At 47.3% G+C, this 19,934-nt stretch overlaps 1 protein-coding gene across 1 annotated transcript in view; it reads left to right on the top strand.

Moving 5' to 3' along the window:
• Positions 1 to 8,279: 8,279 nt before the first annotated feature.
• The window catches only part of LOC137522255 (uncharacterized), a 92,914-nt gene continuing 81,259 nt past the window's right edge, over positions 8,280 to 19,934 (top strand). Inside the window, exons 1-3 of the mRNA XM_068242284.1 lie at positions 8,280 to 8,419; positions 10,925 to 11,489; positions 14,535 to 14,697. Of these exons, the coding sequence (XP_068098385.1) occupies positions 8,280 to 8,419; positions 10,925 to 11,489; positions 14,535 to 14,697 (868 nt within the window). The remainder of the gene's footprint in view (positions 8,420 to 10,924; positions 11,490 to 14,534; positions 14,698 to 19,934) is intronic.

Here is a 19,934-nt window from a genome sequence, read left to right as displayed (position 1 = left end):
CACCCGCGCCGTAGCAGGTGAGGAATCGCTGCCAGGCTCCACAAGGTTCACCCAGTGCGCGGTAAGGGAGATGTATCGACCCTGGCCGAACGCACTCGTCCAGGTGTCAGTGGTGAGGTGAACCTTGCAGGCAACGGCATTCTTCAAGCTTCGGGTTATTTTGCTGACCACGTGCTCATGCAACTCAGGCACTGCAGAGCGCGCAAAGTGGTAGCGGCTGGGAACCACGTAACGTGGGATGGCCACTGACATCATGCCCTTGAAGCTGTTTGTCTCCACCACTCGATATGGCAGCATTTCGCAGGCCAGAAGCTTGGCTATGCTGGCTGTTAGTGCCACGGCCCGGGGGTCATTTGCTGGCAATTTCCTCTTGTGCTCAAGCATCTCCGAGACAGACAACTGAACCGTAGGGCTGCACACTGAACGGCTGTTGGTTGTTGTGTTTGATGACTGGGAGACCTCAAGAGCACTATTCCGGAAAGTGACAGTGTCAGCGTCGTCTGATGTTTGTGAATGTTGTTGTGAACCACGCAATGGCTGGGCTATTGCTGCTGCTGAGGAGGGTCTGGTGGTGAGTCTGGTGACCCCAAGGGAGGCAGTGTTGCTGGTACTCTGTCCTGACGCCCACATAGTGGGATGTTTGGATACCATGTGGCGGGTCATGCTGGTGGTGGAGAGGTTGTTAATATGTTTCACCCTGCTCAGGCGGGTCTTGCACACCTTGCAAATCACCATGGTACCATCCTCACTGCAGTCTTCAACGAAAGGCCAGACTTTGGAGCACCTGCCTTGCTGGCGATTTCTGTTTGCGCCTCTTTTGCGTCTCACTTGAACGTCCACGCTTGTGGTGCCTGAAATTTCGTGCCGCCTACCTTGTGGCACAAGGCGAACTCGTGCAGCAGTGGGTTCTTCAACAGATTCATCTGTGCTGCTACGACGGCGATGTTCTCCTTCACATACAAAATCTGGATCTCTGTCAATATTGTCCATACCCTCCTCCTCTTCCATCTCCTCAAACTCGTCATATGTGATTGTGGGCCGCCGCCGTGGAGTAGAGCTCCCCAGAACAACCTCTGCGCAGCACACTCCAACGTCGTCTTCCAGATCTTCTCGGCCGACCTCCTGCAATTGAAACCCCTCCTGCCCAACTTGCTCTGGGATTTGGGTTTCAAAGTCCTCGGACTCGCCTTGCATTTCAGTGCGCGGTGCATTTCCCACAGTCAATGGTTGTGAATCCGGGCACAACATTTCTGGCTGTTCCATTGACCTTTGAAAGATGGAAGTTTGTTGGGCTGGGAATAGCTCCTGCGAATACCCCATTGTGTCCTGAGGAAATTCTTCGGACTGGTTATTTGGCAGTTGTGTGCGTGGTGTCGCTGCCGGTTGTGTCAGCTATGTGCCCACTGGCTCCTTGTAACTGGCTGAGGACTCGGACCTCGTGCGTGATGTGCTGGTGCTGCTTAACCCACTGCTGGACGCTTGAGAGGTCATCCAATTAATTATCTGGTCCTGTTCTTTTGGATTTGTGAGGGTTGATTTCCTGGACAACATGGGCGGTATTGAGTGGGTTTTCTTTGGTGCTCCACTGTGGCCTGTACGTGAACCGTCAGGGGAAACACCTATTCCCTTGCCCCTCCCTCTTTCACAGGATTTCTTCTTCATTTCACTTATCCTTAAAGTACACGCTGACTGGCAGCAGTACAGTGGCAGTACAGAAATACTATACAGTGGCGGGTGAGCGGTGTACTACTGTTCCCAGCAGAGACACAGAGTGGCAGTAAACACAATGCTATACAGTGGTGGGTGAGTGGTGTACTACTATTCCCAGCAGCGACACAGAGCACAATGCTATACAGTGGTGGGTGACCAGGGTGAGCGGTGTACTACTGTTCCCAGTAGAGACACAGAGTGGCAGTAAACACAATGCTATATAGTGTGGGTGAGCGCTGTACTACTGTTCCCAGCAGCGACACAGAGCACAATGCTATACAGTGGTGGGTGAGCGATGTACTACTGTTCCCAGCAGAGACACAGAGTGGCAGTAAACACAATGCTATATAGTGTGGGTGAGCGGTGTACTACTGTTCCCAGCAGCGACACAGAGCACAATGCTATACAGTGGTGGGTGAGCGGTGTACTACTGTTCCCAGCAGAGACACAGAGTGGCAGTAAACACAATGCTATATAGTGTGGGTGAGCGGTGTACTACTGTTCCCAGCAGCGACACAGAGCACAATGCTATACAGTGGTGGGTGAGCGGTGTACTACTGTTCCCAGCAGAGACACAGAGTGGCAGTAAACACAATGCTATATAGTGTGGGTGAGCGGTGTACTACTGTTCCCAGCAGCGACACAGAGCACAATGCTATACAGTGGTGGGTGAGCGGTGTACTACTATTCCCAGCAGCGACACAGAGCACAATGCTATACAGGGTGAGCGGTGTACTACTGTTCCCAGCAGAGACACAGAGTGGCAGTAAACACAATTCTATATAGTGTGGGTGAGCGGTGTACTACTATTCCCAGCAGCGACACAGAGCACAATGCTATACAGTGGTGGGTTAGCGGTGTACTACTGTTCCCAGCAGAGACACAGAGTGGCAGTAAGCACAATGCTATATAGTGTGGGTGAGCGGTGTACTACTATTCCCAGCAGCGACACAGAGCACAATGCTATACAGGGTGAGCGGTGTACTACTGTTCCCAGCAGAGACACAGAGTGGCAGTAAACACAATGCTATATAGTGTGGGTGAGCGGTGTACTACTATTCCCAGCAGCGACAGAGCACAATGCTATACAGGGTGAGCGGTGTACTACTGTTCCCAGCAGACACACAGAGTGGCAGTAAACACAATGCTATATAGTGTGGGTGAGCGGTGTACTACTATTCCCAGCAGCGACACAGAGCACAATGCTATACAGGGTGAGCGGTGTACTACTGTTCCCAGCAGAGACACAGAGTGGCAGTAAACACAATGCTATATAGTGTGGGTGAGCGGTGTACTACTGTTCCCAGCAGCGACACAATGACTGGGGGGACCCTGGCTAGCCTGGCTGGAGAGAGAACTACCCTGCCTGCCTACCCAAAGCTAAACCCACAGACAAATGGCGGAGAAATGATGTGGATCGGGTATTTATTTACCTGAACCACGTGACCCGTTCGGCCAATCAGAGCGCGTTCAGGTCCGAACCACGTGACCCGTTCCGCCAATCACAGCGCTAGCCGAACGTTCGGGTAACGTTCGGCCATGCGCTCTTAGTTCGGCCATATGGCCGAACAGTTTGGCCGAACACCATCAGGTGTTCGGCCGAACTCAAACATCACCCAAACAGGGTGATGTTCTGCAGAACCCGAACAGTGGCGAACACTGCTTGCCCAACACTACTCACCATGCATAGCACAAAGAATTCAGAATCAAAAGATGTAGTATTATCATTCAAACCACACTGATCCTTTCTATTGGCATTCGTATTTCTTCATTTTAACATTAGAAAATAAGAACTATATCAATTTAATTGATGGGAATAAAGTTCAGAGCCAAACCCATTTTTCAGCAGAAAAATACATATCTTTACATAGATCTTTACACCGGTCCTGAAAGAGCACTGGCAAACTCAGGGGGCTATTCCGGGTGTCTGGAACCTCCCCCCTGCACTGAGCTGTGTATTCAGCCAGGGAAGCCCGCATAATATAAACAGCCTCATTCTCCCTCCCTTCTTACTTTTGGTGCCTCCCTCCAGCTAATATAATGAGAGAAGCAGCCCAGCTTCCCTCACAAGAAGATGCAGCCTGCAGTGAGAGAATGTTGATTATGGAGTCCTGGACTCTCCACAGCACAGAAGTGTCAGACATGATGAAATTAGAGTGCAGGCAAGCTGGTAAATATGCACAGCATGATGCAGAGCTTGCCTGGACTCAGGGTCCGTGGGCAAACATCTGTCTGGTCTCTCCCCATTGTTATAATGACTGCATGTGTGGATAAGGTGTGGATAACAAGCTGAAAAGTTTTTGACAGTCCCTAGACTCCAGGAGGGCTTCTTTCTGACTTGTGTGAGAGACTGACAGGGACAGGAGTCCGATTACAGGCAAGTAGCCTGTGTGATGTGGGACTTCAATACAGATAAGTTCTCTGCTCCATCTCAGGCTATTCTGAATTTCTCCACTCCTCTCTCTGGGCTAGTGCAACGCCAAAATGACAATAGCAATCGCTAGCAATTTGTGAGTGTGATTTTGTGAAGTGATTTTCAGAGCGATTTTTGAATGAATTGCTCAAAAACATGCTACATGCAGTATACCTGCGATTACCTGCTGTGGGAACACCCACATAGGGTAACATTAGCCAAGCGCATTTCAAATCACTGTTGATTTGAAAAACGCTCAGAAGCACTCTTGGTGTGCACCAGCCCTCCCTCATTCACCTTTGTTTCCCTCTTCCCCTAGAGCTGACTGTGTGTTCTTGTCTTACAGGAAAGCTAAATAAAAGTGCAATCCTGGTGAGGCAAAATATTATTATTTAGTATTTATGTAGCGCCGCCATCTTCCGCAGATGTATATATCCCTGCATCATATGGGTATCGCTTGCGCTATGTGAAACTATGTAGCATATTCCACTGAATTGTCCAAACTAAGTCTATCTCCTGTTCCAGCGCTGTACCCCGTTCACATTTGCTGCTGCCAGAAGCCCTCAGAAACACTCGTCTCCTTGAGTACTTCCAAAGATAGGCTGCTCCGTCATACGCCAGCGCACTTTTGTGCATGGGCAGTATGGAGCCACCTGTATTCGGAAGCACTCGGGACATACGTGCTTCTGGACCTTTCAGGAACCCCCCCTTAAAAATCCTGCGTTTGCCCCTGAAGAGGGACAAATGATGAAGAAAGAGGGATGGGGGATTTGGTTCCCAAAGAGGGACTGCCCTCCAAAAGAGGGACAGTTGCCCAGATGCTGCTGACACAAGTGATTTGGGATATTTATTGTTGCCACAAGTTATTACCTCTACTTCACTCTCCACAAAAACATGTTAGCAGCACCTGTACACTTTGGGCTCTATTCTCAAAGAGCCAAAAGTACCGCAAAATTTTACCGGTAAATTCCCGCCAGCGGTAAACTCCGCATTTTTTTAGCATTCTCTAACATTTTCCGCATGTTTGCCGCATGCGGGAAAAAAGATGCGGAAACAGCCATTATTCATGCGGGAATCATGCGGTAAAAAGGTCGCATGAAAAAGTGTTTAAAAAAAAAAAGTTAAAGTCCACCAAGCACAGCCCTTAAGCCTCCACACTTCATTAAAGTCAATGGGATGCGGAATATATCACCTACTTCTTGTAGGTGATAAAAATTCGGTAATTAACGAAGAAAAGATGCGCCTGAACATCTTTGAGAATTGATCTTTTATTGCGGAAAATACCGACTTTTGCGGAAATTTTACCGCATGAATCCCGCACTTTTATCACACTTTTTCCGCATGCGGAAAAAACATGCGGAACATTTTGAGAATCCCAACTTGCCGGTATTTTGGGTGCAAACTTCCCGCATGTACTTTACCGCATGCGGAAACTCATTGAGAATAGAGCCCAATGATACACATTGACATACATAATATAGTGTAGGTGTAGAAAAAGTGTAGGGGAGGGATGCATTCATTTCCTGTCTTGCCTGGACAAGAGCTTTAACTAATTAAAATATGCATATGTAATACTGATTTTCAATGTAAAGTTTAATTTCCCCAAGGCCCATTTATAATTCACTGCATTAGTGCATTCTACCGTACTAATATAGAGGAGTAGTGGGTGAGAGTGAATGTATTGCAAACAGCACTGAAATAGCCCCAAAAATCTGTGTCTCATGGTCAACTGTCCACCTAGGACTGCACTAATTTGACTGACTTAATAATTAACCTCTTGAGGATCACAGGCTTAAACCCCCCTAGTGACCAGGTGATTTATTTTTACAATTCAGCACTCTGCAGCTTTAACAGTTTATTACTCGGCTATTCAACTTAACTGCCAAACGAATCTTACTTCCTTTTCTGCCCTCCAACAGAGCTTTCTGTTGGTGGTATCTGATTGCTGCTGCAAATTTTTTTTTTATGATTAATAATTTTATTATTATTACTGTCTCCTGGGGACAGCTGAGTGACAGGGCTGTCCCCTCCCCTGTACAGCGCTGCGTTAGATCGCAGCGCTGTACAAATGAAAATTGCAGTTTGGGGGTTTTTTTTACAGCCTACCAGCTCTGATCACAGCTGGCAGGCAGAGCTCCGTGTCTCGGGAGGGAACGATCGCACATGAGCGCGCATGTTCCCTGCTAATCTCCGCCCCCAGGATTTGATGCGAATCGGTGTTAGGTGGTCCCGGGGAGCCACTGTGCGACCACCCATCAGCGTTAGACAGTCGCAGAGCAGTTAAAGACTACTGCCAGTATTAAATATAGAGCCCGTGGCGGGGCGTGGCCAGAAGCGGATGGAGTAGGACGCACAAGACGAGAGCTCCCGCCTGATACTCCGACAATCGCTACCCGCTCGCTATTTCCCGCTTCTACCGGCCTATAAACCGACCCCTGAGAACCGCTGGTGTACACTCACACACTTCCAGACATGACAAGGAAGGGCTCTGAAGCAGCCGCCAAGCTGGCGAAGTTCCGCCATGAAAACCAAGATGGCGACGAGGCCTCTGACACAGAAGGGTCTGCTCCGTCACTTCAGCAAATCATGCAAGGCATATCCTCTTGCCAAGCTGCCCTTACAACTATTACCACCAAGCTGGAGGAGGTGAGGTCGGATGTCTCCCTCCTTAGAGCAAATATGCAAACGCTTCGTACCCGCGTGTCGGGGACAGAAGAAAGAGTTAGCCGCCTCGAAGACCGCATGTGGCCTATCCAGCGTGACGTCTCTCAGACCCAATCCGAGGTCAAAACCATGCGTGAGCGCCAGGATGACTTGGAGAATCGCAACAGGCGATCTAACATCCGCATAGTGGGGTTACCAGAAAAGCTCGAAGGAAACTCTCCGGAGTCATTCGCGGAGAAGTTACTGATAGCGGTCTTCGGCAGAGAGGCCTTCTCCACCGTCTTCATTATAGAGCGCGCACACCGGATCTCTCCTAAGATTCCACCACCGGGCTCTCCGCCGCGAACATTTATTATGAAGCTCTTAAACTTCAGAGACCGCGATGTGATCCTTAAAGAGGCCCGAGCGAAAGGTGAAATCATCTACGAAAAAGCACGCATTTCATTTTACCCGGACTACTCCATTGAATTACAGAAGCACAGAGCAACCTTCATCAACGTTAAAAAGAAGCTTCGTGATCGAGGCCTGGTGTACACTAGTGTTGGGCGAACAGTGTTCGCCACTGTTCGGGTTCTGCAGAACATCACCCTGTTTGGGTGATGTTCGAGTTCGGCCGAACACCTGATGGTGTTCGGCCTTTTAAGTTCGGGTTCGCCCCGAACTACTGAATGGCCGCCGAACAGGGCCCCTGTTCGGCCGAACAGGGCCCTGTTTGCCCGAACATGCCGCAATACGGCCCCCCTATGGGGTCGCAGGCATAAGTCGGGAGCATGCCCCGATCGTGGGGGGGGGGTCGGAAATTCCCCCCACCCCCTCCGCTAGCGCTCCACCCTCTGCCCGCTTCCCCATAAAAAAAGTTTAAGGCAAGTTAAATAGTACTTGGTGGCTGGCCTGGCACTGGCAGTGGAATGAGGAGGAGGAGTCCGAGTAGCAGAGTGACGCGTTGAGGCCGGGCAGCAGGCGGTTCAGCGGTAGTACCCTTGTGGTACTTCCGCCCTTTCTCTGACCTCACGTCCTCTGCATACGAGGGTACGCGTCACGCGTACCCTCGTATGCGTCATCACGTAGAGGACGTGAGGTCAGAGAAAGGGCGGAAGTACCACAAGGGTACTACCGCTGAACCGCCCGCTGCCCGGCCCCAACGCGTCACTCTGCTACTCGGACTCCTCCTCCTCCTCACTCCACTGCCAGTGCCAGGCCAGCCACCAAGTACTATTTAACTTGCCTTAAACTTTTTTTATGGGGAAGCGGGCAGAGGGGGGAGCGCTAGCGGAGGGGGTGGGGGAAATTTCCGACCCCCCCCCGCGATCGGGGCATGCTCCCCCCTTATGCCTGTGACCCCATAGGGCCCCCAAAATGGGCATGTTCGGGGGTCCCATTGACTTCCATTGAGTTCGGCGTTCGGGCCGAACATGCCGAACATCTGGCCCATGTTCGGCCTATTTGGCCCGAACCCGAACATCCAGGTGTTCGCCCAACACTAGTGTACGCTATGCTTTACCCTTCAAAACTACAGGTGGTGGAGAATGACCGTGTGCACTTCTTCAATACCCCGGAAGCTGCCGCAGACTGGCTTGACAGCCGCCCGTCCACTAACCGCTCCCCAGCACGTAGCCAAGGCTCCCCGGATGAGTGAGTACAATATAGCCCTACATAAGCTTTCCTCCACGCCGGTCTCTTTTACCGGTGCAGAACGTGACTGTCCTCCTGGCGCCAGATCTGCTGCTTTTTCAGCGCCTCTGTTCCCCCTCTTTTCAGATCCCTTCGTTGTTGTTTACGCTTCTACAAAAGAACACTTTGACGATCCGACTTTATCATCGCTATAATTTAATGTACGGCCATTTTGTGTCACAGCACCTCTGGACGAGTGTACGCTTACAGATACGTCGCAAGCCAAATGTGAGGACTTGGGGCCTTTTCTCTAACGCAGCTACCGTATGGCCACGGTATAGCCACCTGAGGCAACCGGAGTATCTAATACTAAGCGGGGTTTCCTTCTTTCCCCCCCCCTTTCTTTTTACTATGCTCTACAATAGAACGGTACCCATAAACTATGCGTTTTAGCATACAGCTAAGTATCCTTTCTATGCAATGCCACGTGCAACACCACCTACTTCGCATGTGCGACATCACTCCCTGCTGGCTCCAGCTGTGGTGCACTTTTGAATGTTCCTCCGTGATTGGTGTTTGTCCGTGGTCGATGAGTGCAAGCTGCTCCACGGTTGCCTTGGTTGGCCTTTCTCTCCGCAGGCTGTGAAGACTTGCAGGCTTGGGCCAAGCCTCACACAGGTTGATGTCATTTAAACTGCTCTCAGGGTCTCAAAATTGTAATTTTTTGGGAATTAAGTGCACTACACTGCTCTGGGCGGGAGGGCTGGGAAATAGGAGCGAGCCCTTTCCTTTGTACGGGGCTGTCTCCCTTTTCCCCGCCACCCCCCTACAGTACAGGTAAATATCCAACTGATTGTTTTGTGTTCGGTACTACCAATTATTGCTTTTGGGTAATATAAGGGTTCCCCTAGCTTCCCCCCCCCCCCCAACAGCAAGGGTCAGTACTCTGACTAGCTGTTGTTAGTTGTGTTGTCAGTTTTGGGGTACAAGGGTCTGCCTAGCTTGGGCCGACCAGGGTGGGTTAAGAGTAGTATTAGTAAGGGTATTAGGGTTAAGTTAGTTTTATGTTTATAAAAGTTCCAAAGCACAAAACCATTATAATGTACGGGCCACACTGCAAATGTAATTTACTGCATAACAGGATACCAGATACAGAGGACGTTGGCAAGGGTATTACTATAAACGCACCACTTATCCTACTAAGTATCTTTCTTACTTTCAATGCAATCAGTTAAACTTAAATTTATCAGCTGGAATGTAAGGGGAATGAATGACTCGATGAAAAGGCACATGATATTCAATTACTTAAGCAGACATAGACCGGACGTGGTGGCGCTCCAGGAGACACACATCTCTGGAAGCAAAATAATGGCATTAAAACGAGGCTGGGTTGATTGGGCGTATCATTCTGCTTTTTCCCAATATTCACGTGGTGTTTCCATCTTGGTTAAAAAATCGCTCCAATTCCAACCAATACACGTCAAGTGTGATCAGTTTGGTAGATACGTGTTTATACACTGTAAAATTAATGGCATTGCATTGCTTCTCCTGAACATCTATATCCCTCCTCCATATAGTGCCTCAGTTCTTCAAGAAGGAGCAAAATTTACTGCCCAGTACCCTAGTGCCCAGGCACTTTGGATGGGGGATTTTAACACCGTTTGTAATGCCTCCCTTGATAGAATCCCGCCTTGTATAGACAAACCCACTTCATTTGCTCATCTAACAGCAGAAATGGACTTAATAGATGTTTGGCGCCATTTTAATCCGCAGGGTAAACTCTACACATGTTACTCCTCCACCTTTAAAACCTCCTCCAGACTTGATTATTTCCTAGTAACTCCTTTAGTCCTGAAAGATGTGGTTGAGGTTGGAGCGCTGCCACGTCTAGTATCTGACCACATGCCAATAACCCTTACAGTGGAATGGGGCCTGAAGCCACCTTTTCAATTTTGGAAGTTAAACCCCTTTTGGCTAGAATTAATACAAACGCATGACCAAATTACTACTCACCTTGAAAGCTTCATGTTTGACCACAGAGAGGAGGAGGACTTACTCCTGGTATGGGAGACATTTAAAGCATTTATCAGGGGGGTAAGGATTCAGGCTGTCTCGGCCTGCAAGAGTGACTCGAAGCAAAGGGAGCATGACCTTATTAAAAAAATCGATTTGGCTAAAGCTCAATACATAAGCAACCCGTCCCCTGTTACCCTATCATTATGGCAAGTATTAGAACGCCAGCACAAAACCATGCTGGAGGAAATTACCAAAAATCAAACTTTTCTTTAGCAAACAGGCACATTTTGAGCAGGGTGAGAGAGCGGGCACACTACTGGCTAAGATCTCCAAAATCTATACCTCTCCTCCGGTTATTACACACATTAAAGACCCCTCCGGCGTCCCAGTTTCAGGATGTGCAGAAATAAATAATACCTTTTTTGAGTATTACAAGGCTCTCTATACTAGTAAAACCCTTGCCACACAAACAGACTCTGAAATCTTTCTTTCTGAGATCAATCTACCCAGATTAAACCCAGAGCAGGCCCTACTACTTGATGCCCCCATCACCCAAGATGAACTAACTACAGCAATTGCCAGTTTTCCCAACAAAAAGGCCCCTGGCCTTGACGGTCTTCCCATAGAAATTTATAAAAGATATTCGGATTCTATAGTGCCAATACTTCTCCAGACCTATGAAGCGGCTTTCGAAGTGGGTCGTCTTCCCTCCTCTATGACGGAAGCTCTCATTATAGTGTTGCCCAAACCTGGCAAGGACCCCCTTTTATGTGACTCTTACCGCCCAATTTCGCTTCTTACAACTGACATCAAAATCCTGGCGAAGGTATTGGCCATTAGACTAAATTCAGTAATTTTATCTTTAATCCACCCTGACCAAACTGGCTTTATGCCTGGCAAAAACACTGCAATAAATATTCGCAGATTGATGACCAACTTACAAGCTAACCATTTAAACTCGGGTCGCAGAGTCATCGCCTCCCTAGACATGGCCAAAGCTTTCGACACTGTTGAGTGGCCTTACCTGCAGGCGGTCCTTGCCAGGTTTGGCTTTGGAGAGGCCTTTTGTAATTGGGTGAGACTACTCTACCAGGCCCCTAAGGCAAGACTGGGTACAAATGGGTGGATCTCGGCCCCCTCACTAGGTCGGGGGACCAGGTAGGGCTGCCCGCTCTCTCCCCTGCTCTATGCTCTAGCTGTGGAGCCGCTAGCATGTCGTATAAGAACCAACCCCCTGATACGTGGGCTGTGCACTGATCACACAGAAGAAAAGATCAGCCTCTATGCCGATGATACGATCCTGTACCTGGAGGACCCGGACTCCTCTCTGAAGGCAGCCTTAGACACGATAGAGGAGTCCGGATACTACTCCGGCCTTAAATTGAATGCAACTAAATCAGTCCAGATGCACTTAGATGCCCCCTCTTCAGCACAATCCCAATCATCTAACCTGCTGCAGCCGGTGCAATCCTTTAAATACCTGGGGGTAGCGATCCATCCAAATCCCAACCATTACATGGAAGCAGAAATTATACCTCTTATTTCCCTGGTACAAGCGAAGTGTAAGGCCTGGTCTAAACTATATCTAACTGTAGTGGGTAGAATAAATTTAATTAAAATGGTCCTGTTACCTAAACTACTGTACGTCCTACACCACTCCCCGATTTATATACCCCAATCAGTCTTTAAAAAATTTAGGGGAACTATCCTCTCCTTCATCTGGAACCACAAGAGTCCTCGTGTTAAGCACTCCCTCCTAATAAACCCAAATGGCCTTGGAGGCCTAGCTCTCCCCTCAATACAGCACTACTGCCTAGCGGCACAACTCCAGCACATAGCCACTTGGTTCTCCTTAGAGGGCCTTTACAACCCTGAAGCCCTAGGCTACAACAACGACTTATCAAAAGAAAGTGTAGCCCTTGACCTCCTACGTGAATATATTCCCCCCCAGTAAATCAAGCAACACAATTCTGGTTCAGGCCCTTAAAGTATGGAAACGGGTAGGTGGCTTGTACATTTCCTCCACCTATGACTACCACACCCCTCTCTGGCACAACCCGCATTTTCCTGAATTCAACTCCATCCCAGACCCAATTTTTTGGGAAAGAATTGGTGTTGCATTCCTGGGAAATGTAATAACTGGGCATACCCTTACCTCCTTTACCTCCCTCCAAAACCACCACCCTGAAATTGCATCCCAATTCCTTAGATACCTACAATTGAAACATGCTTTTACTGCACAATTTAAAAACGCACCAGTCCACATTGAGCCCCATAATATACTACACTTGATTGAGAAGGGCCCGACCAAACATCAAATAGGCTATATCTATAAGGAATTTATAACAAAGGAAGCATGTGATCGCACCCTCGGGTCCAAAGAAAAATGGATTGCGGAAGGACTGCTACTAGAGGAAGATGATTGGGATGACGCCCTAGAGGCTGTAAAGAGGGCTTCCCTATGCATTAAAGACCGGGCTACCCAGCTCTATATCCTACATCAAGCTTATCTGACCCCTTCGCGTGTGGTTAAGTACAACGCCAATGCTAGCAAGCTGTGCCCAAAATGTGACCTCGACTCCCCCTCCTTCTACCACCTAATCTGGAGTTGCCCCCACATTTCTTCCTTCTGGAAGCAAGTGATTAAATTCTTGCATGATAAGATGGGTTCCCCAGTAACACTGGACCCAATATTATGCATACTAGGAGTTATCCAAGACGAAGGCATGCAACCGTGCACTAAATCCTTTATCCGTGAGACTCTATTCGCGGCACGACAGGAGATAGCCTTGAGATGGCTGTCCCCTGCCTCTCCGCTTCTTTCTAGCTGGATTAAGAGATTGGATGACGGTCTGGCATACAAAAAACTGGTCTATACGCACAGGGGCCGTGTCACCCAACTTCACCTCATATGGGATCAATGGGAAAACAGGAAATAATTCCAATTGCTGCTATCATGTGCCTGCCTCAGCAGTGCATAACACTGCATGACATTCAATATTCTGAACTGTAGATAAAAATAACAGTACCTGCTATAGTAAAGTCATGTAGTGTGGTTCTTTTACTACATATAACCCCCTTACTTGCTGAAACTTGTACTTTGCTAAATCGCTAATTTGTAAAAAGTTAACATCCCAATGGAACTCATAATTGATTGTAATAACTCTGTATGGATTTACATGTATGTATCCCTGCACGTTTTTAATTTCCATTCTGTTGCTATTGCAATGTTGCCTGTACTTACTCTATATGCCTCAATAAACTTGTTGGTTAAAAAAAAAAAAATATAGAGCCCGTGATATCATGCTCTCTATTATTGCTACACGGATTGGCAGGTGGTAGGGTTAATTACTCACCCATTGGCAAGTAGTTTATGAATGACAGAAAGCCGTCATGGTGTTTTTTTTCTGAAGTCTTTTGAAGCTCTGTGGTCACCCACACATGCTTGCCCTGGCCCGCCCCAGCTTGGCAACCACAGCCTAATTGGTGGCTGCTAAGCTGTGGGCAGGGCCCGGCAGGCAGGAGAGGATGGCCACAGAGCTTTGTAAGACTTCAGGTAACATGACCACGGCTGTCTTATATATGGAGGGGGCAGAGTTTCTGTTGTTAATGAATTATGGGCGAGCGGATGAGTGATTAACGCAAACGCTCCCCAATCCTTGCAACAATAATAGAGAGCCTTAAAGTCGCCACTAATGATCCAATCTTTTTCATCCAATCTTACCATTTCTATGTAATAGAAGGTAACTGCCTGAAGTATCCATTCAGTATATTCACTCAATTTACCCTTATACTACATAGATTTGGTAAGATTGGATGAAAAAGATTTGATCATTAGTGGCCACCCTTACATTGCCAGTTCTCTGTTTCATGCTGGACGTACTCTTTAAAATATTTAATTGACAGCTTTAGAAGAGTCAATAAAATGGGTGAGTTTTATATCGGCCACATTACTGGAAGCCAAACAAGCCTTTTAAAATTCTATTTCAAACTCATGAAAAAAACACGGCCATTGTAGTGGGAGAAAATGAGGGTTTGAGTGATCAATGAAAATTCAAGCAAGCAAACGAAAAAGATGCTTTGGGGAGTTCTTATTTAGCTGTTTTTTTTCCTATTTTAGGTGGAGCAGATGCTGCTGGAATTCAAGCTTCATGAAGTAGATTTGCAGGTGTTGATGAGCAGGCTGCTGGCTGAGATGGAGAGGGGGCTTCACCTGGAAACCAATGAAGAAGCAAGTGTGAAAATGCTGCCCACCTACGTTCGATCGACACCTGATGGCTCAGGTGGATATCCGAGATAATGCCATTTCCAGTTCTCAGATATAGAGGGATGGACAGAATCATCAACTTGTTCTGCCAAAGGTCCAGCAGCAAATGTAAAAAGTCCCATGCACTGTCCATTCCAGCTTATGTAGGGGTCTATTCCATGCCTGTAAACAGCTACAGAAGCTCAACAAAGAGCCCCCTCTATCTTACATTGTTATTTGGGTTGAAAAAAGACTTAGGCCCATCGGGTTCAGCAGGAAAAAAGTTACAACACCAGCTTGCAACCTCACATGTCCCTGTTGATCAAGAGGATGACGAAGAAAACATTACAAGGCATGGTCCAATTAACCCCTGGCTAATCTGGCCCCATATTGAAGGCCAGAGGCAGCATATACTATACAGCCCAGAATAGGCTGCTATGAACAATGTGGCTAATCAAGGTTTGATTATATTGAAAGGCCCACCATTATTTTTTTTTCTCACCATAGGAAACAATATATTAAAAAAAACCATGAAAATAGGGACTTCATCTTACAAAAGGGGACGTCTCTGCCAGAATGGGGGCTAAATTCCATGTTCTGGCCTTACTTTTGCTCAGCCTTCTACCTCCATGCCCATTAAGCTAAAATAAATGAAGAATGGTTGCCATATTCAGGATGACGGCTTCTTACTCCTACCCCAATGGCCAGCATACATATTTTATATTTTATCAACCATAGCTTATCTTAACCACTTCAGCCTACAGCTTCGAAAATCTTATGCATCCAAGCAATGTTCACCTCCCATTCATTCGCTAATAACTTTATCGCTACTTATCAAAATTAATTGATCTATATCTCGTTTTTTCCGCCACTAATTAGGCTTTCTTTAGGTAGTACATTTTGCTAAGAGCCACTTTACTGTAAATACATTTTAACAGGAAGATTAAGATAGAAATGGAAAAAAAACATTATTTCTCAGTTTTTAGCCATTATAGTTTAAAATTAATACATGCTACAGTAATTAAAACCCATGCATTTTATGTGCCCATTTGTCCCGCTTATTACACCATTTAAATTACGTCCCTATCACAATTTATGGCGCCGATATTTTATTTAGAAATAAAGGTGCATTTTTTCAATTTGCGTCGATCACTATTTACAAGCTTATAATTTTAAAAAATGTAATAAGATACTCTCTTGACATGTATATTTAAAAAGTTCAGACCCTTAGGTAACTATTTATGTAGTTTTTTTTTTTTTAATTGTAATTTTTTTTATTATTTTTTTTAATACAAAAATGTATTTGGGTAATTTTAGTTTGGGAGGTAAATAGCCAATTTTAGATGTAAAATAATGTATTTTTTATTCAATACAGGTATGTGGGTGCAGTTTACTATTTGGCCACATTCAAAAAGTTCCTAGATGCGAACGATGTCGCATCTAGGAACTAAAATGAAGAGAAGTTGTTTCCTGGGGGCAGAAATACCACGCTCTCTGATGAGAAAGCGTCGGTATTTCTGCCGGGGACTTGGATCGGTGAATGGGAATTATATTCCCATTCACTGATCGGGGGGGCAGCGGGAGGTAGTGGGGGCGCGCGCGGGCGCGCGCCCGATCGCGCGCAACACACGGCTGCAGCACCACTGCCTATCTGGACGGATATATGCGTCCAGATATGGCGAAGTGGTTAAAGCAACCTGAAAAAAGACTTAGGTACTCAGCTAAGAATAGGGAAGGTTCTGGATCCCATAGAGCCTTCCCCGTCTCTCCATCTCTTCGTCACCCCACTGTCCCCCATTCAAAATGTGTGCCTTTGTAAGTCATCAGAATGCTTCCGAAGTACTCATGCCCCGAAGTTCTTCCAAAGACGGGTGCATTCACATTGGACTGCACGTGTGCAGTACAGATCAGCACATATTGGGGAGTAATCGGGGACAGGAGTACTTCCAAGGCTGCCCAAGGAGGGCGGACGACTTAGGGCCTGTTTCCACTACACGCAGATTCTGCGTGCAGAAAACTGACTCCAATGAATGCCTATGAGCCTGTTTCCACTGAACGTGATTTTTCTGATGCAGATTTCCCATAGGCTGTCATTGGAGTCAGTTTTCTGCATGCAGAATCTGCGTGTAGTGGAAACAGGCCCTAATTCTACCTGCAGCTCAAATTATTTCACATAGGTAGGACAGCAGTGGGCGGAGAAAGGACCAGAAAGGCTCTATGGGATACAGGACTAGTGTTGTTGTTCGCGTCCGGATTTCTGTATTTGGAAACCCGGATAACACAGTGCACAGCCATTCAGCACCATTAGCAGGGGATAGAGTCCCAGAGTTGCACTTCACGTTGTGTTAACTGCTGGCAATGAAAGGGACAGAATGTGATTGAAATTTTGTGAAATGACAGCATTAAAGAGAGTCTGAAGCCAAAATAATTTGCTCTTTTTATTGCCCACTTATGTTAAGCAGTAAGGTCAAAGCTAATTCGCCGCAAAAGCGCGGCAAAACAATGTATTTATCCACCTGAAATCCCCGGGGCAAAATTCTCCCTTCGCTACCTGGAGGAGGCAGAGCTTTGCGTAGTAGCTCTGGCTCTGCTCCAGTCAATCTCCGCCAACCTCCGCCTCTCTCCGCCCCTCTCAGTCTTCTTTCACTGAGAGAGGCGGGAAGAGGCGGAGATCAGCAGAGATTTACTGGACTGGAGGCAGAGCTACAGCGCAAAGCTCTGCCTCCCCTGGGCAGCAACATCCATGACCTGGAAAGTCGTGGAACTTTGCCCCGGGATTTTGGGGGGATAAATACCTTGTTCTACCGCGCTGTTGCTTGCGGCAAATCTGCTTTCATCTTACTGCTTAACATAAGTGGGCGATAAAAAGAGCACATTATTTTGGATTCAGACTCTCCTTAAGAACCTGACAGACTTTCTAACCCAGGCATTCTATAGGTAACATTTTCTTTCTCTCAGTTTATGTCCTTTGTGGTCCTTTTTGGTAAGCCGAAGTAAAGAGAGGTCAAAGAAGGCGTCAGGTGGGCCCCTTGACACCCACTAGGCCCCAAGTACCTGCTTAGGTTGTCTGGTGAATGATCCTGCTCTGGTTGCCACTTTTTTTTGAGGACAGGCAAATAAAATTACCTCCAATGTCAACAGAGGTTCTTAAAGAGGAACTGTAGTGAAAATAATTGCATAAAATTGCTATTTTTTTACAATAGTAATTTATAAATTATTTAGTCAGTGTTTGCCCATTGTAAAATATTTTCTCACCTTGATTTACAGTCTGAAATTTATCACAGGTGGCCACATTTTTACTCCTGTCAGGTGATCTCTTCGGAATTTTTTTTACTGAAAGTTCTGAAGCCAGTGCAAATAATACCTGGTCTCCCAGAATGGGAGCGTCTGTATCTATACAGCAATATATACAGTAGATATAAGAGGTTGTTGGGTATCCAGAATAATTTACTGCATTCTTCTATACGTCACTTCAAATAGTCCTGATGTTCCATTGCATTGTAGTGTAGCTGGAAGGTTGCATCTCACTAGGACTTCGTATATGTCTTTAAAACTTCCAGTATATCTGCCACCAACTCCAATTTTTTCCCTTCCTTTCTTCTATACAAACCCTTGATAAAATGAGCCGCTACTCTGTCACCCATTTGAATATAATCAATCTCACACTGTTGGGCTAATTCACAAGACACTCCCATGAAACAGCATGGCATTCTTAGGTATCTAATGACATTCATAGGAAAGGGTAATATGGGCTTGCACAACACCATACCCATTTAGGTACATCTGCACAGATCACAACCACTCACCAGTTTTTATATGCAACCGTTTTCTACTATGGGCAGTGGCGGCTCCAGCTTCATATTTTTTGGGGGGATGAGGGGGCACAAAGGGTGGCTGGCTGGTGGGGCCCATCTGGGTGATCAAAATCAATGTATGTATGGCGAGCATTTAACTCGCGAGAAAATTGGCTACTTGACTAGTTTGCTGGCTTGCTTTAATCTTTACTTGCTAGCAAACTGCTCCATTGTGGACAGATCACAGACAAATCATTCCAGCCCCAGCCTTTGTCTCATGACTCTGAAAGCAAGGGGATGGAGAGAAACACTTTGGGCCATATCCTATTCAAGGTGATAAGTAGCTTGCAGATGCGAGCTACTTATCACCTTGCCATCGCGCGAGGTTTACCGGCAAATCCTATTGCCCATATCCTTCGCGCGATGGCCGATCGTTAGGGAGCATTACTCAGGCGAAAGCCTGAGCGATGCTCCCTGTTACCGAGCGATGGGGAGTGAGGTTTACGCTGTGGTGCTGTCTATCAGCACCACGGCCTCACTCCCACACATGCGCACTCGTCCGCCGAACATCGCCGACATCTTCCGCCGCAGCATCTGGGGGTCTCCTTTAATAAGGAGACCCCCAGAGCTCCCCGTCGGGTCGCCGCACAGTTTAGAAGCCAGCGCGCAGCTCTGCCGGGCTCCTCTGTCATACGTACCGCCGCCAATCACCCGCCGCCTCTCGCCGCAAAATCCGTCACGTAATTACAGTGTATCTAACACTGTAATTACTGTGCGCATAGAAGGAGCCCGGGCAAAGCATCTTTGAATCTGCAGCCGGGCTCCCCATTGGTCTGCTGTCTGAACCAATAAAATGGCTCACACAGCAGACCAATGGGGAGCCCGGCTGCAGATTCAAAGATGCTTTGCCCGGGCTCCTTCTATGCGCACAGTAATTACAGTGTTAGATACACTGTAATTACGTGACGGATTTTGCGGCGAGAGGCGGCGGGTGATTGGCGGCGGTACGTATGACAGAGGAGCCGGGCAGAGCTGCGCGCTGGCTTCTAAACTGTGCGGCGACCCGACGGGGAGCTCTGGGGGTCTCCTTATTAAAGGAGACCCCCAGATGCTGCGGCGACGACGTGCGTTAGCTAGTTTAGACCTGCTTTTTGCAGGTCTAAGCTAACGCTCATGTCTGCCGGGAAGCATCGCTTCCCGGAGACATGATAAGGGTAATTGGATTCCGTGTTAAGAACTCGCTTTGCGATTATATCGCCCAAGCGAGTTCTTTTCCGCCTGGGGGGGTCTAAAGTTTAATTAGATTAGGCGATGCCCCCATCGCCTAAGTTAAGAACTCGCCAGTGCTTAGCGCTGGCGAGTTCAGCAATAGAATATGGCCCTTTGTGTGTAACTCCTTATGATAGCAGCTAAGCATTGCTGGTACTAGTAATCTTTCAGCTTGTAAGCCTTCTTCAGACTCTATTCCTGCTGTTGACTG

The sequence above is a fragment of the Hyperolius riggenbachi genome, chromosome 6 (genome assembly GCF_040937935.1).
Source record: "Hyperolius riggenbachi isolate aHypRig1 chromosome 6, aHypRig1.pri, whole genome shotgun sequence".
Classification (NCBI taxonomy): domain Eukaryota; kingdom Metazoa; phylum Chordata; class Amphibia; order Anura; family Hyperoliidae; genus Hyperolius; species Hyperolius riggenbachi.
Note: the sequence above shows the minus strand (reverse complement) of the source record. Positions and strands in the feature narration are given on the sequence as shown.